Source organism: Ranitomeya variabilis, chromosome 1, assembly GCF_051348905.1.
Source record: "Ranitomeya variabilis isolate aRanVar5 chromosome 1, aRanVar5.hap1, whole genome shotgun sequence".
Classification (NCBI taxonomy): Eukaryota; Metazoa; Chordata; class Amphibia; order Anura; family Dendrobatidae; genus Ranitomeya; species Ranitomeya variabilis.
Window position 1 is genome coordinate 1105640726 of NC_135232.1, and position 13232 is coordinate 1105653957.

At 43.9% G+C, this 13232-nt stretch overlaps 1 protein-coding gene across 1 annotated transcript in view; it reads left to right on the forward strand.

Moving 5' to 3' along the window:
- Nucleotides 1-13232, forward strand: part of LOC143793294 (proton channel OTOP1-like) — a 96071-nt gene that overhangs the window by 50510 nt on the left and 32329 nt on the right. Inside the window, exon 3 of the mRNA XM_077280144.1 lies at nt 10618-10754. Coding sequence (XP_077136259.1) covers nt 10618-10754 — 137 coding nt within the window. The remainder of the gene's footprint in view (nt 1-10617; nt 10755-13232) is intronic.

Consider the following 13232-nt stretch of genomic DNA (forward strand, 5'->3'; position numbering starts at 1 on the left):
GATATAACAGCTTCAAATACAGGGGTACTCGGAATAGATATTGTTATCCTGTAGGAGTGGAGAGATATTTTTTTCACAAAACCCATATTGAGGATAAAGCCTTACATTTTTTTTTAATTTCAGTGACACTTGTTGATTGCGCATGAAACTGCCTTTCACCGATTTAGATCGAGTGGGGGTGGGCGGTGGAGGCGGGACAAAACTATACCAAGAAACTTGGTGGTGCGATTTCTCTCTCGTTTTGCAGATTATTATCAAGTTTTATTGTCAATTCACTTTTTTTCTAACATGATCATGAGTGATGAGTGAATATACTCGTTACTCGAGATTTCTCGAGCATGCTCGGGTGTCCTCCGAGTATTTTTTAGTGTTCGGAGATTTAGTTTTTCTTGCCGCAGCTGAATGATTTACACCTGTTAGGCAGCATAAGTACATGTGGGGATTCCCTAGCAACCAGGCAACCCCCACATGTACTTAGGCTGGCTAACAGATGTAAATCATTCAACTGCGGCAATAAAATCTAAATCTCCGAGCACTAAAAAATACTCGGAGGACCCCCGAGCGTGTTCGAGAAATCTCAAGTAACGAGTATATTCGCTCATCACTAATGATCATCACTACTCCTCACATACCCAGAATAGACAGTTTTTGTAAAATAAATTGTCTTGAATACATAAATTACCAGTAGTTTGTTGGGCTATTAATTCCAATACTTGTGCTATCAATTCCCAAAATTTGGAAGAAGTCATAGGGGGAAAATTGGTGAATTCATATTTTATTCTAGGGGTTCCTAAAAAATGGGGTGTTTGGAAGGGAAGTACATCGAAATCATTGGGCCACATAGCAGAAACCCTAATTGCCCCCCACCCTCAAAAAATAAAAAAAATATTCAGAATGATCACAGAAGAGCGTAAATCATTACTTTGCAGCCCATTTAAAGTAATTTTGCTCATACTGAAGCCCCATAGTGTTCCCATGCTCTAACATACCCATTTCTTGGCCTCTTTGAAGATCTGAGGTTGTGGGTTGTAATAATCACCTAGGCAGGTTAACAATGCAACTATATTTTATTCCTTTTGTCCATGGTTTAACTATAACTCCGGGTATATAGCCAAAATGCAATGTCCCCATTCTACAAGATTCCCTCCCTGGGACCAGTAGTTCCACTGCCCCTCGTACCAGGCGATACTCTCCCAACTTTTGGTTGACCCACAGATTTCATATCTCCCGACAGTATAGTCTGTACTCACAGTCCACGCTCCTTCAAATGACAGGAAATGCAAACAAAGCCCATGTGTCCAGCAGCAAGAAGGTTCCTGAAATCCAGTTGACAGATACCTCAAGAGTAACATATGTGTCCAGTCCATTCGGCAACCGATTTCCAAAACTTCATTGGCCATCCATCCATCCATGTGCTCCATTCGTCATCCTATCAATCCTATCTGTTGTGAATTCCGTTCTCGAACTCCCTCCTGTGGTCATGAATGGTACTTCGGCGAGTTCTGTCCGTGGACTCCCTCTGGTGGCTGTGAGTGGAGCTGCTGGTTCTGAGATTCCTTCCTCAGCTGCCCTCGTTTACTGCTAGGCTGGCTTCTCTATTTAACTCCACTCAGATCGTTACTTGATGCCAGCTGTCAATGTCTTAGTACTGGTTCAGATCTCTCCTGGATCTTGCTGATGACCTGTCTACTCCAGCAGAAGCTAAGTCCCTGCTAGTTATTTGTTATTCATTGTTTTCTTGTCCAGCTTGCTATCATGATATTGCCTTGCTAGCTGGAAGCTCTGGGATGCAGAGTGGCACCTCCGCACCGTGAGTCGGTGCGGGGGTCTTTTTGCACACTCTGCGTGGTATTTTGTAGTTTTTGTGCTGACCACAAAGATACCTTTTCTATCCTCAGTCTGTTTAGTGAAGTCTGGCCTCCTTTGCTGAAACCTCTTTCATTCCTGTGTTTGTGACTTCCATCTTAACTCACAGTCAATATTTTCCTTTGGGGAATTTCTCTGAGGCAAGGTAAGGCTTTATTTCCTATCTTTAGGGGTAGTTAGCTCTCTGCCTAGACGCCTCTTCACAGCCTGAGTTAGGTACGCTCCACGGCTATTTCTAGTGTGTGTGATAGGATTAGGGTTTGCGGTCAGCAGAGCTCCCACTTCCCAGAGCTGGTCCTGTTCTACAGTTTAACCATCAGGTCATTCCGGGTGCTCCTAACCACCAGGTCCATAACAGTACAGCTGGCCCACAAAGTGTTAATGCATCTCAATAGAGGGATAAGAGAAGTTCTGAGACCATTTTTTTTTCTCTGCAGTGTGTTTTGTCTTTCTTTTCCCCTTAACCTCTGGGTGGTTCAGGACTCAGGTGCAGATATGGACATTCAGGGTCTGTCCTCTTGTATGGATCAACTCACTGCAAGGGTACAAAGCATTCAGGATTATGTAGTTCAGAATCCGATGTTAGAGCCTAGAATTCCAATTCCTGATTTGTTTTCTGGGGATAGATCTAAGTTCCTGAATTTCAAAAATAATTGTAGACTGTTTCTTGCTTTGAAACCCCACTCCTCTGGTGACCCCATTCAGCAAGTAAAAATCATTATTTCTTTGTTACGTGACGACCCTCAAGACTGGGCATTTTCCCTGGCGCCAGGAGACCCTGCATTGCGTAATGTAGATGCGTTTTTTCTGGCGCTTGGATTGCTTTATGATGAACCGAATTCAGTGGACCAGGCAGAGAAAATCTTGCTGGCTTTGTGTCAGGGTCAGGATGAAGCGGAGGTATATTGTCAGAAGTTTAGAAAGTGGTCTGTGCTTACTCAGTGGAATGAGTGTGCCCTGGCGGCAATTTTCAGAAAGGGTCTTTCTGAAGCCCTTAAGGATGTTATGGTGGGGTTCCCCACGCCTGCTGGTCTGAATGAGTCTATGTCCTTGGCCATTCAGATCGATCAGCGCTTGCGTGAGCGCAAAGCTGTGCACCACTTGGCGGTATCTTCTGAGCAGAGGCCTGAGCCTGTGCAATGTGATAGGACTTTGACCAGAGCTGAACGGCAAGAACACAGACGTCAGAATGGGCTGTGTTTTTACTGTGGTGACTCCACTCATGCTATCTCTGATTGTCCTAAGCGCACTAAGCGGTTCGCTAGGTCTGTCACCATTGGTACTGTACAGCCTAAATTTCTTTTGTCCGTTACTCTGATTTGCTCTTTGTCGTCCTATTCTGTTATGGCATTTGTGGATTCAGGCGCTGCCCTGAATTTGATGGACTTGGAGTTTGCCAGGCGCTGTGGTTTTTTCTTGTTTTTTCTTGGAGCCCTTGCAGTATCCTATTCCATTGAGGGGAATTGATGCTACGCCTTTGGCCAAGAATAAGCCTCAGTACTGGACTCAGTTGACCATGTGCATGGCTCCTGCACATCAGGAGGATATTCGCTTTTTAGTGTTGCATAATCTGCATGATGTGGTCGTATTGGGTTTGCCATGGCTACAGGTCCATAATCCAGTATTGGATTGGAAAACAATGTCTGTGTCCAGTTGGGGTTGTCAAGGGGTACATGGTGATGTTCCATTGTTGTCAATTTCTTCTTCCACTCCTTCTGAAGTCCCTGAGTTTTTGTTGGATTACCGGGATGTATTTGATGAGCCCAAATCCAGTGCCCTACCTCCTCATAGGGATTGCGATTGTGCTATTAATTTGATTCCTGGTAGTAAGTTTCCTAAGGGCCGACTGTTCAATTTATCTGTGCCAGAACACGCCGCTATGCGGAGTTATATAAAGGAGTCCTTGGAGAATGCGTATAATCTTGTGCGTATTAAACAGGGCGATGAATGGAAAACAGCATTTAATACGCCCGAGGGCCATTTTGAGTACCTGGTGATGCCATTCGGGCTTTCTAATGCCCCATCTGTGTTTCAGTCCTTTATGCATGACATCTTCCGAAAGTACCTGGATAGATTCATGATTGTATATTTGGATGATATTTTGGTCTTTTCGGATGACTGGGAGTCTCATGTGAAGCAGGTCAGAATGGTGTTCCAGGTCCTTCGTGCTAATTCCTTGTTTGTGAAGGGGTCTAAATGTCTCCTCGGAGTTCAGAAGGTTTCATTTTTGGGCTTCATTTTTTCCCCTTCTGCTATCGAGATGGATCCTTTTAAAGTTCAGGCCATTTATGATTGGACTCAGCCTACTTCTGTGAAGAGCCTTCAGAAATTCCTGGGCTTTGCTAATTTTTACCGTCGCTCCATCGCTAATTTCTCTAGTGTGGTTAAACCGTTGACTGATTTGACCAAGAAAGGTGCGGATGTGGTGAATTGGTCCTCTGCGGCCGTTGAGGCTTTTCAGGAGTTGAAACGTCGTTTCTATTCAGCCCCTGTGTTGTGTCAGCCAGATGTTTCGCTCCCTTTTCAGGTCGAGGTGGATGCTTCTGAGATTGGAGCAGGGGCTGTTCTGTCTCAAAGAAGTTCTGATGGCTCTGTGATGAAGCCATGTGCTTTCTTTTCTAGGAAATTTTCGCCTGCTGAGCATAATTATGATGTTGGCAATAGGGAGTTGTTGGCTATGAAGTGGGCATTTGAGGAGTGGCGACATTGGCTTGAGGGAGCCAAGCATCGCGTGGTGGTCTTGACGGATCACAAGAATCTGACTTATCTCGAGTCTGCCAAGCGGTTGATTCCTAGACAGGCTCGATGGTCGCTGTTTTTCTCCCGTTTCGATTTTGTGGTTTCATACCTTCCGGGTTCTAAGAATGTGAAGGCTGTTGCCCTTTCAAGGAGTTTTGTGCCTGATTCTCCGGGAGTTCCTGAGCCGGCTGGTATTCTCAAAGAGGGGGTAATTTTGTCTGCCATCTCCCCTGATTTACGGCGGGTGCTACAGGAGTTTCAGGCTGATAGACCTGACTGTTGTCCAGCGGAGAAACTGTTTGTCCCTGATAGATGGACTAGTAGAGTTATCTCTGAGGTTCATTGTTCGGTGTTGGCTGGTCATCCTGGAATCTTTGGTACCAAGGATTTGGTGGCTAGGTCCTTTTGGTGGCCGTCCTTGTCACGGGATGTGCGTTCCTTTGTGCAGTCCTGTGGGTCTTGTGCTCGGGCTAAGCCCTGCTGTTCTCGTGCCAGTGGGTTGCTTTTGCCCTTGCCAGTCCCGAAAAGGCCCTGGACGCATGTTTCCATGGATTTTATTTCAGATCTCCCTGTCTCTCAAAGGATGTCGGTCATCTGGGTGGTTTGTGATCGCTTCTCTAAGATGGTCCATTTAGTACCCTTGCCTAAATTGCCTTCCTCCTCTAATTTGGTTCCATTATTTTTCCAGCATGTGGTTCCTTTGCACGGCATTCTGGAGAACATCGTGTCGGACAGAGGTTCCCAGTTTGTTTCAAGGTTTTGGCGGTCCTTTTTTGCCAAGATGGGCATTGATTTGTCGTTTTCTTCGGCTTTCCATCCTCAGACAAATGGCCAAACCGAACGAACCAATCAGACTTTGGAAACATATCTGAGATGCTTTGTTTCTGCTGATCAGGATGATTGGGTGACCTTCTTGACTTTGGCTGAGTTCGCCCTTAATAATTCGCCAGTTCGGCTACTTTGGTTTCGCCTTTTTTCTGTAATTCTGGTTTCCATCCTCGTTTTTCTTCAGGGCAGGTTGAGCCTTCGGACTGTCCTGGTGTGGATTCTGTGGTGGACAGATTGCAGCAAATCTGGAATCACGTAGTGGACAATTTGACATTGTCCCAGGAGAAGGCTCAACGTTTCGCTAACCGCCGTCGCTGTGTTGGTCCCCGACTTCGTGTTGGGGATTTGGTTTGGTTGTCGTCTCGTTATGTTCCTATGAAGGTTTCTTCTCCTAAGTTTAAGCCTCGTTTCATTGGTCCCTATAAGATTTCTGAAATTCTTAATCCTGTGTCATTTCGTTTGGCCTTTCCAGCTTCTTTTGCCATCCATAATGTGTTCCATAGGTCGTTGTTGCGGAGATATGTGGCGCCTATGGTTCCCTCCGTTGACCCTCCTGCTCCAGTGTTGGTCGAGGGGGAGTTGGAGTATGTGGTGGAGAAGATTTTAGATTCTCGTATTTCGAGACGGAAACTTCAGTACCTGGTCAAATGGAAGGGCTATGGTCAGGAAGATAATTCCTGGGTTGTTGCCTCTGATGTCCATGCTGCCGATTTAGTTCGTGCCTTTCATTTGGCTCATCCTGATTGGCCTGGGGGCTCTGGTGAGGGTTCGGTGACCCCTCCTCAAGGGGGGGTACTGTTGTGAATTCCGTTCTCGAACTCCCTCCTGTGGTCATGAATGGTACTTCGGCGAGTTCTGTCCGTGGACTCCCTCTGGTGGCTGTGAGTGGAGCTGCTGGTTCTGAGATTCCTTCCTCAGCTGCCCTCGTTTACTGCTAGGCTGGCTTCTCTATTTAACTCCACTCAGATCGTTACTTGATCCAGCTGTCAATGTCTTAGTACTGGTTCAGATCTCTCCTGGATCTTGCTGATGACCTGTCTACTCCAGCAGAAGCTAAGTCCCTGCTAGTTATTTGTTATTCATTGTTTTCTTGTCCAGCTTGCTATCATGATATTGCCTTGCTAGCTGGAAGCTCTGGGATGCAGAGTGGCACCTCCGCACCGTGAGTCGGTGCGGGGGTCTTTTTGCACACTCTGCGTGGTATTTTGTAGTTTTTGTGCTGACCACAAAGATACCTTTTCTATCCTCAGTCTGTTTAGTGAAGTCTGGCCTCCTTTGCTGAAACCTGTTTCATTCCTGCGTTTGTGACTTCCATCTTAACTCACAGTCAATATTTGTGGGGGGCTGCCTTTTCCTTTGGGGAATTTCTCTGAGGCAAGGTAAGGCTTTATTTCCTATCTTTAGGGGTAGTTAGCTCTTAGGCTGTGAAGAGGCGTCTAGGCAGAGTTAGGTACGCTCCACGGCTATTTCTAGTGTGTGTGATAGGATTAGGGTTTGCGGTCAGCAGAGCTCCCACTTCCCAGAGCTGGTCCTGTTCTACAGTTTAACCATCAGGTCATTCCGGGTGCTCCTAACCACCAGGTCCATAACACCTATCCCTTTGACGTCACTCTTCCAACTTCCTGACTAACCATGTGGCATCTTTTTCTCCCTCCCTTTATAAACATTTGCCTTTAGTTCAAAGAATGAAGCATATTCCATAAGGCCATCACCTGGGACTGCATATGAGAACCCTGTGGTGACGGCTCCCCTGGGTCTTCAAACCCTATCCACACAATGGGCCTAGGGCTGGGAGTAAAATGGCTTGAGACCTTGAGATACAGGTGAGATTAATAGAATGATTGCTTTACATTTACCTTTGGCAATCTCCTGTCTGGCCTTAGGTATACATAAGGCTAGGGTCACATTGCGTTAGGGCAGTCCGTTTAGCGCATAGCGCTACGGACTGCGCTAATGCAATGTTCCAAAAGGGATCGCGTTAGCTGATCCCGCTAGCGCAGATCCCCGATCTGCGCTAGCGAGGAACGGACCGCGAACGCTGCAAGCAGCGTTCGCGGGCCGTCACTCAAATGACGGCACATCGCTAGCGCACTCCCAATGTGGGCGTGCGCTAGCGAGGCGTTCACCATTACAGGCAATGGCGGCGTTAACGGACTATGTTACACCGCGTTATTCCGCGGTGTAACGTAGTCCGTTAAACGCGGTCACATAACGCAATGTGACCCTAGTCTAAGACTCAGCCTGCACGTTTTCCTCTGCTTGCTGTCACTGAATGGAAACATTGATTCCCGAGGACTATCGAGCAAGCAAATTACTAATAAAACACAGCAAACAAATATCTAATAAAACAAAACAATATCAATGTAACCAGTGCTCCGTGCTGAAAAAGTCTGCATCCCATAGAGCCATGGACTCCACTCTATGGGCATTGCTCCAATAGTTTTTAGTAAGTGGTCAGCTCTTCACAGCCTCCATAAAGTATGCTGCCAACAAAAGTTCCCCCCAAAACAGCATGATACCCCCACAGTGAATTCCCGTACAGTACCCAATCCCCAGCAAAGTATGATACCCCCACAGTGACCTAAACATAGGATCATGGCCCCCAAAGTACCCGACACCCAGAATGATGGCCTCAGCATAGTCTTTCCACACAGTAAGAGGCCCCCACAGCCCTCCAGGTAATATTATGCCCCCCACATAGCTATCCACACAATATGATGAGCCTTCATACAGTATAGTGTCCTTCCATATACTATGATCCCCCCACACACAACACTCCATACAGAATGATGCTCACCACAGAGCCCAGCACACAAAATGATGACTCCCACACAGTATGATGGCCATCACTCAGCCCCCACACTGTATAAAGGCCCTCCACACAGTATAATGATCCCCACACTGCCCTCCACACAGTATAATGCCCCCACAAAGCCATCCAATCTGTATAATGGCCTCTTGCGTAGCTCTCCAAACAGTGTAATGGACCCCACATATTCCTCCAAATAGTATAATGTTCCCCCATTTAGCCATCCAAACAATATGATCACTCCAATGAATACAGTGTACTCACTGATAATGTCTATGTCTATGATGTGTTTAAATCCCTAGAGAGTTAATGGTGCTATATACAGTGGGTATATAAAGTATTCAGACCCCTTTAAATTTTTCACTCTTTGTTTCATTGCAGCCATTTGGTAAATTCAAAAAAGTTCATTGTTTTCTCATTAATGTACACTCTGCACCCCATGTTTACTGAAAAAAAACAGATTTGAAATTTTGCAAATTTATTAAAAAAGAAAAACTGAAATATCACGTGGTCATAAGTATTCAGACCCTTTGCTCAGTATTGAGTAGAAGCACCTTTTGAGCTAGTACAGCCATGAGTCATCTTCAGAATGATGCATCAAGTTTTTCACACCTGGATTTGGGGATCCTCTGCCATTCTTCCTTGCAGATCCTCTCCAGTTCCGTCAGGTTTGATGTTGAACGTTGGTGGTCAGCCATTTTCAGGTACCTCCAGAGACGCTCAATTGGGTTTAGGTCAGGGCTCTGGCTGGGCCAGTCAAGAATGGTCACAGAGTTGTTCTGAATCCTCTCCTTTGTTATTTTAGCTGTGTGCTTAGGGTCATTGTCTTGTTGGAAGGTGAACCTTCAGCCAAGTCTGAGGTCCAGAGCACTGTGGAAAAGGTTTTCATCCAGGATATCTCTGTACTTCACCGCATTCATGTTTCCATCAATGGCAACCAGTAGTCCTGTCCCTGCAGCTGAAAAACACCCCCATAGCATGATGCTGCCACCACCATGTTTCACTGTTGGGATTGTATTGGGCAGGTGACGAGCAGTGCCTGGTTTTCTCCACACATACCACTGAGAATTATCACAACAAGGTCTATTTTCCTCTAATTAGACCAGGTCTTATATTATATTATATTATACCAGGTCTGTGAGGTCTTATATAGACAGGTGTGTGCCTTTCCAAATCAGTTTAATTAAACACAGCTGGACTCCAATGAAGGAGTAGAACCATCTCAAGAAGGATCACAAGGAAATGGACAGCATGTGACTTAAATATGAGTGTCTGAGCACAGGGTCTGAATACTTATGACAATGTGATATTTCAGTTTTTCTTTTTTAATACATTTTCAAAATATTCTACATTTCTGTTTTTTTCAGTCAAGATGGGGTGCAGAGTGTACATTAATGTGAATAAAATGAACTTTCTTGAAGTTACCAAATGGCTGCAATGAAACAAAGAGTGAAAAATTTAAAGGGGTCTAAATACTTTCCGTACCCACTGTAAATTAGTAAAATAAGCAAATAAGAAAAAGAAAACTACTCACTTCTCTCTGTTTTTCCGCTACTCCAGTCTCTGCGCTGAGATATGAGAACTGAGTCGCACAAGGATAATGATGAATGAGGGAGATGATGGAAAATTCTACCATTGTTGCTCTCAACTCTGGATTGAAAGTGTGCAGCATAGCTGGGGAGGTATTGTGCTGCCATTGCCCCCCCGACTCACGAGCCCTATAGTGACCACATGATCTACCGCTATTAGCAGTATGTCACTGTTGCTTGGGGTGAGTTAGAAAGTACTATTTGTGCTTACGTAATTTACAGAGAGAAACAATAAAGTTGTACTATCTGTGCCTACATACCATACAAAAGTTGGACATTAATGAAGAACAATTTCTGCCTGCATCATTTACAGGAAGGAATAGTAAGGCAGTGATAAGTGTGCGTATTGTACAACATTTAATAATGGGACAAGGAGGTAGTACTATCTGTATATACCCCAATTTCAAGGGGAAACAAGTAGGCAGTACTATCTGTGCCAACATCTTTCACAGAAAGTGAGGAGGTATGACTATCTTTGTACAGAGATAGTAGTCACCTTGCTGTCCATAATAGCTTTGTAAAGCTATTAGCCTGAATCTTCTTCTATAAAATTATAATACGGAAACAGACATTGTCAAGGAACATGCAAAAAAGTGTGAGGTTTATGTACAGACTCTTATGGAGTTTGCCTGAGCGCTCAGAGTTGCCAAGCTATGCTGTTAATAAGGAGCGAGTAAGGTTCTGGTATAATCACTGTGGGTTTGTATCATTAGATCTCCTATTTTATTTTTCACTATTTGAAAATCCTTAGTGTCAACTATTACAACTCCCTTATTTCTCTTTTAGGTGGAATCACTCTTTTTGCCGTCATCACTCTCATTTTAGATTCCTTCAAAATAGGCTATTACATTGGCTACTCAGCGTGCTTATCGATAACGGAGGGGATCTTCCCTGTCACTCACGCCATCCACACTCTCCTACAGGTAGGGGGTCTCCTCTAGATCTTTATTTTTTCTTTTAACAATTAACATCTGTTTAATTTTAAGTATTTTTTTGTGCGTCCTTTTAATCTTTAATAATTGCTCGGTTTCCACCCTGCACGCTGAATCGCCTATTGTTCCATCAAATAAACCTTAATTGTTAGGTAGTGTATATTCTATGACTTTGTCCTATCATTAATGACGTCTTATCTCCACATTTTATTACTATGTAACTGTTACTCTCAATGGGTCATTTCTTATCTTCATTTTGTATGACCTTGTAGATGTTATGTCTCATTCTGCATTTATACTGCAAGATACATGTGAAGAATGTTGCTAAAAATACTTGTTTCACAATTATCTTGATGTATAAACAGGCTGTCGCTCATCCGATGAACGGGCAAATCACTCGTTCATCTGGCGAAATCATGTTTTGCAGAGCACAAAAAAACAAACATTTTTCTTGACGTTGTATCATCCTGGTCACACACCCCAGAGAACCATGGCAGCCTGTACGCACTGAGTGATCTGCTGTAGATCGCTCAGTGTGCAGGGTTTACTTTGAAAACAGGCATTTAAAAGATCACCAATTGGCGGTTGTATTGTGCGGCCAGTAAGTTTTACCGATTGGTGGTTGTATCGTCCCAACGATAAAGTTTACAGATTGTCAGTTGTATTGTGCCACTCGTAATTTTACCCATTTGCGGTTGTATCTTGCCAATGGTAAGGTTTACCGATTGGCGGTGGTATCTTCCCACCGGTAAAATTTCCCGATTGGTGTTTGCATCATCCCATCGGTAAAGTTTACTGATTAGCAGTTGTATCGTGCCAATGGTAAGGTTTATCGATTGGCAGTTGTATCGTCCTACCAGTAAAGTTTACAGATTGGCGGTTGCATCATCCCACCAGTAAAGATTATAGATTGACAGATGAATTGTGCCAATGGTAAGGTCTACCGCTTGGCAGGTGTATCGTGCCACCGGTAAAGTTTAAAGTTTACCGATTGGTGGTTGGATCGTGCCGCCGGTAAAGTTTAAAGTTTACCGATTGGTGGTTGGATCGTGCCACCGGTAAAGTTTACAAATTGGCTGTTGTATCTTGCCAATGTTAAACTTTACGGATTGATGGTTGTATCGTGCCAATGGTAAAGCTTGCTGATTTACAGTTGTATCGTTCAAATGGTAAAGTGTACTGATAGGCATTTGTATCATGCCACCAGTCGCTTCATATAAATATCTAGTCTTTTAAAACATGTAGTTGTGGTCCTCAATTCTTCTCTGTGTTCTTGAGAACAACACCTACTTGGATAAAAAAAAAATTGATTTATGTAAACAGAAGAGGTGGCCATATCCAATCAACAGAGAGGCTCAGGAAATAAAAATTAACAATGATAGATTCAGGAGAAGAGTGGAATTTACACTAGGTAAAAAAAAATTACAAAACTATGTCACGTGACAGGTCTTACTTAAGGATTCTAATGTTTTACAAAACAAATTCCATGCGTTATCATGACAAACTAGCTATTCCTTTGACAAGGTGCAACCCACATCACAATCACCGGGTGGCCACACAGACTCATATTATAAACATCTCTCGACCGATGATAGAAAAATCCTGTTTTTTTTTTCAAGAAGATGTCATACCTGGATATTTTGAGCCGAGAGCAAAAGTAAGGAAAGACACATTGACTGAAACAGCAGAATAAAAAAAAAAAAATTTATTCTATATCGTATGATGAAAATAACAATACGCTCAAAATAATGGAACACCCATAATCTCCTCTCATTAAAATAAAAGCGAGATCAGGGATTTCAACTAATCTCTTCAACTTTCTAGCAATTACGAGATTACCAGATTTATCCTTTTGTGCCACAGTAGTCATGATACAAGTGAGCAGATATTTCCACTCTGTTCTCCATTGTTCGTAGATAAAGACGATGACTGACATCATAGTTTAGTTGGTGAGGTCTTACAATTGCTATGGTATCTGCTGGCAATCTATAGAGCAGGGGTTCAGTCTTCTGGTTTCAGACTGTATAGCTTTTAAGGTCTGCACTAAAACTCATTTTTGATATTACAGTATGTGTATGATGTGCACGTATTGTACTGTGTTTTGTCCTCTGCACTTTTTATTGTTTTATTTGCACTGTGGTTGCTCCAATGGCAGGGGGTCAATCTTGGCTGTGAGTTTGGGACACCAACCTCCTGGGTATGTTTGACAAAATGACTCTCGGAATTACAGTCCTGGCTGTCATTTTGCAGGATCTTCATCCTTTGCAGGTTCTATCATATGGGCAGAAAGTGACGATGTCATAGAACGTGGGGGCACAGGGACATTGAGCTGTATCTTTTATTGCGAGCTCTTTAATGGGCTGCATGGGCTTTTCCCTTGCTACAACTGAAGTCAGCTGCAGTAAAGGCAAAGCATCGCAAAGGAGGAAACCCAACGTTTGGTGACTTCCATGGCTTCCAGACTTCAGG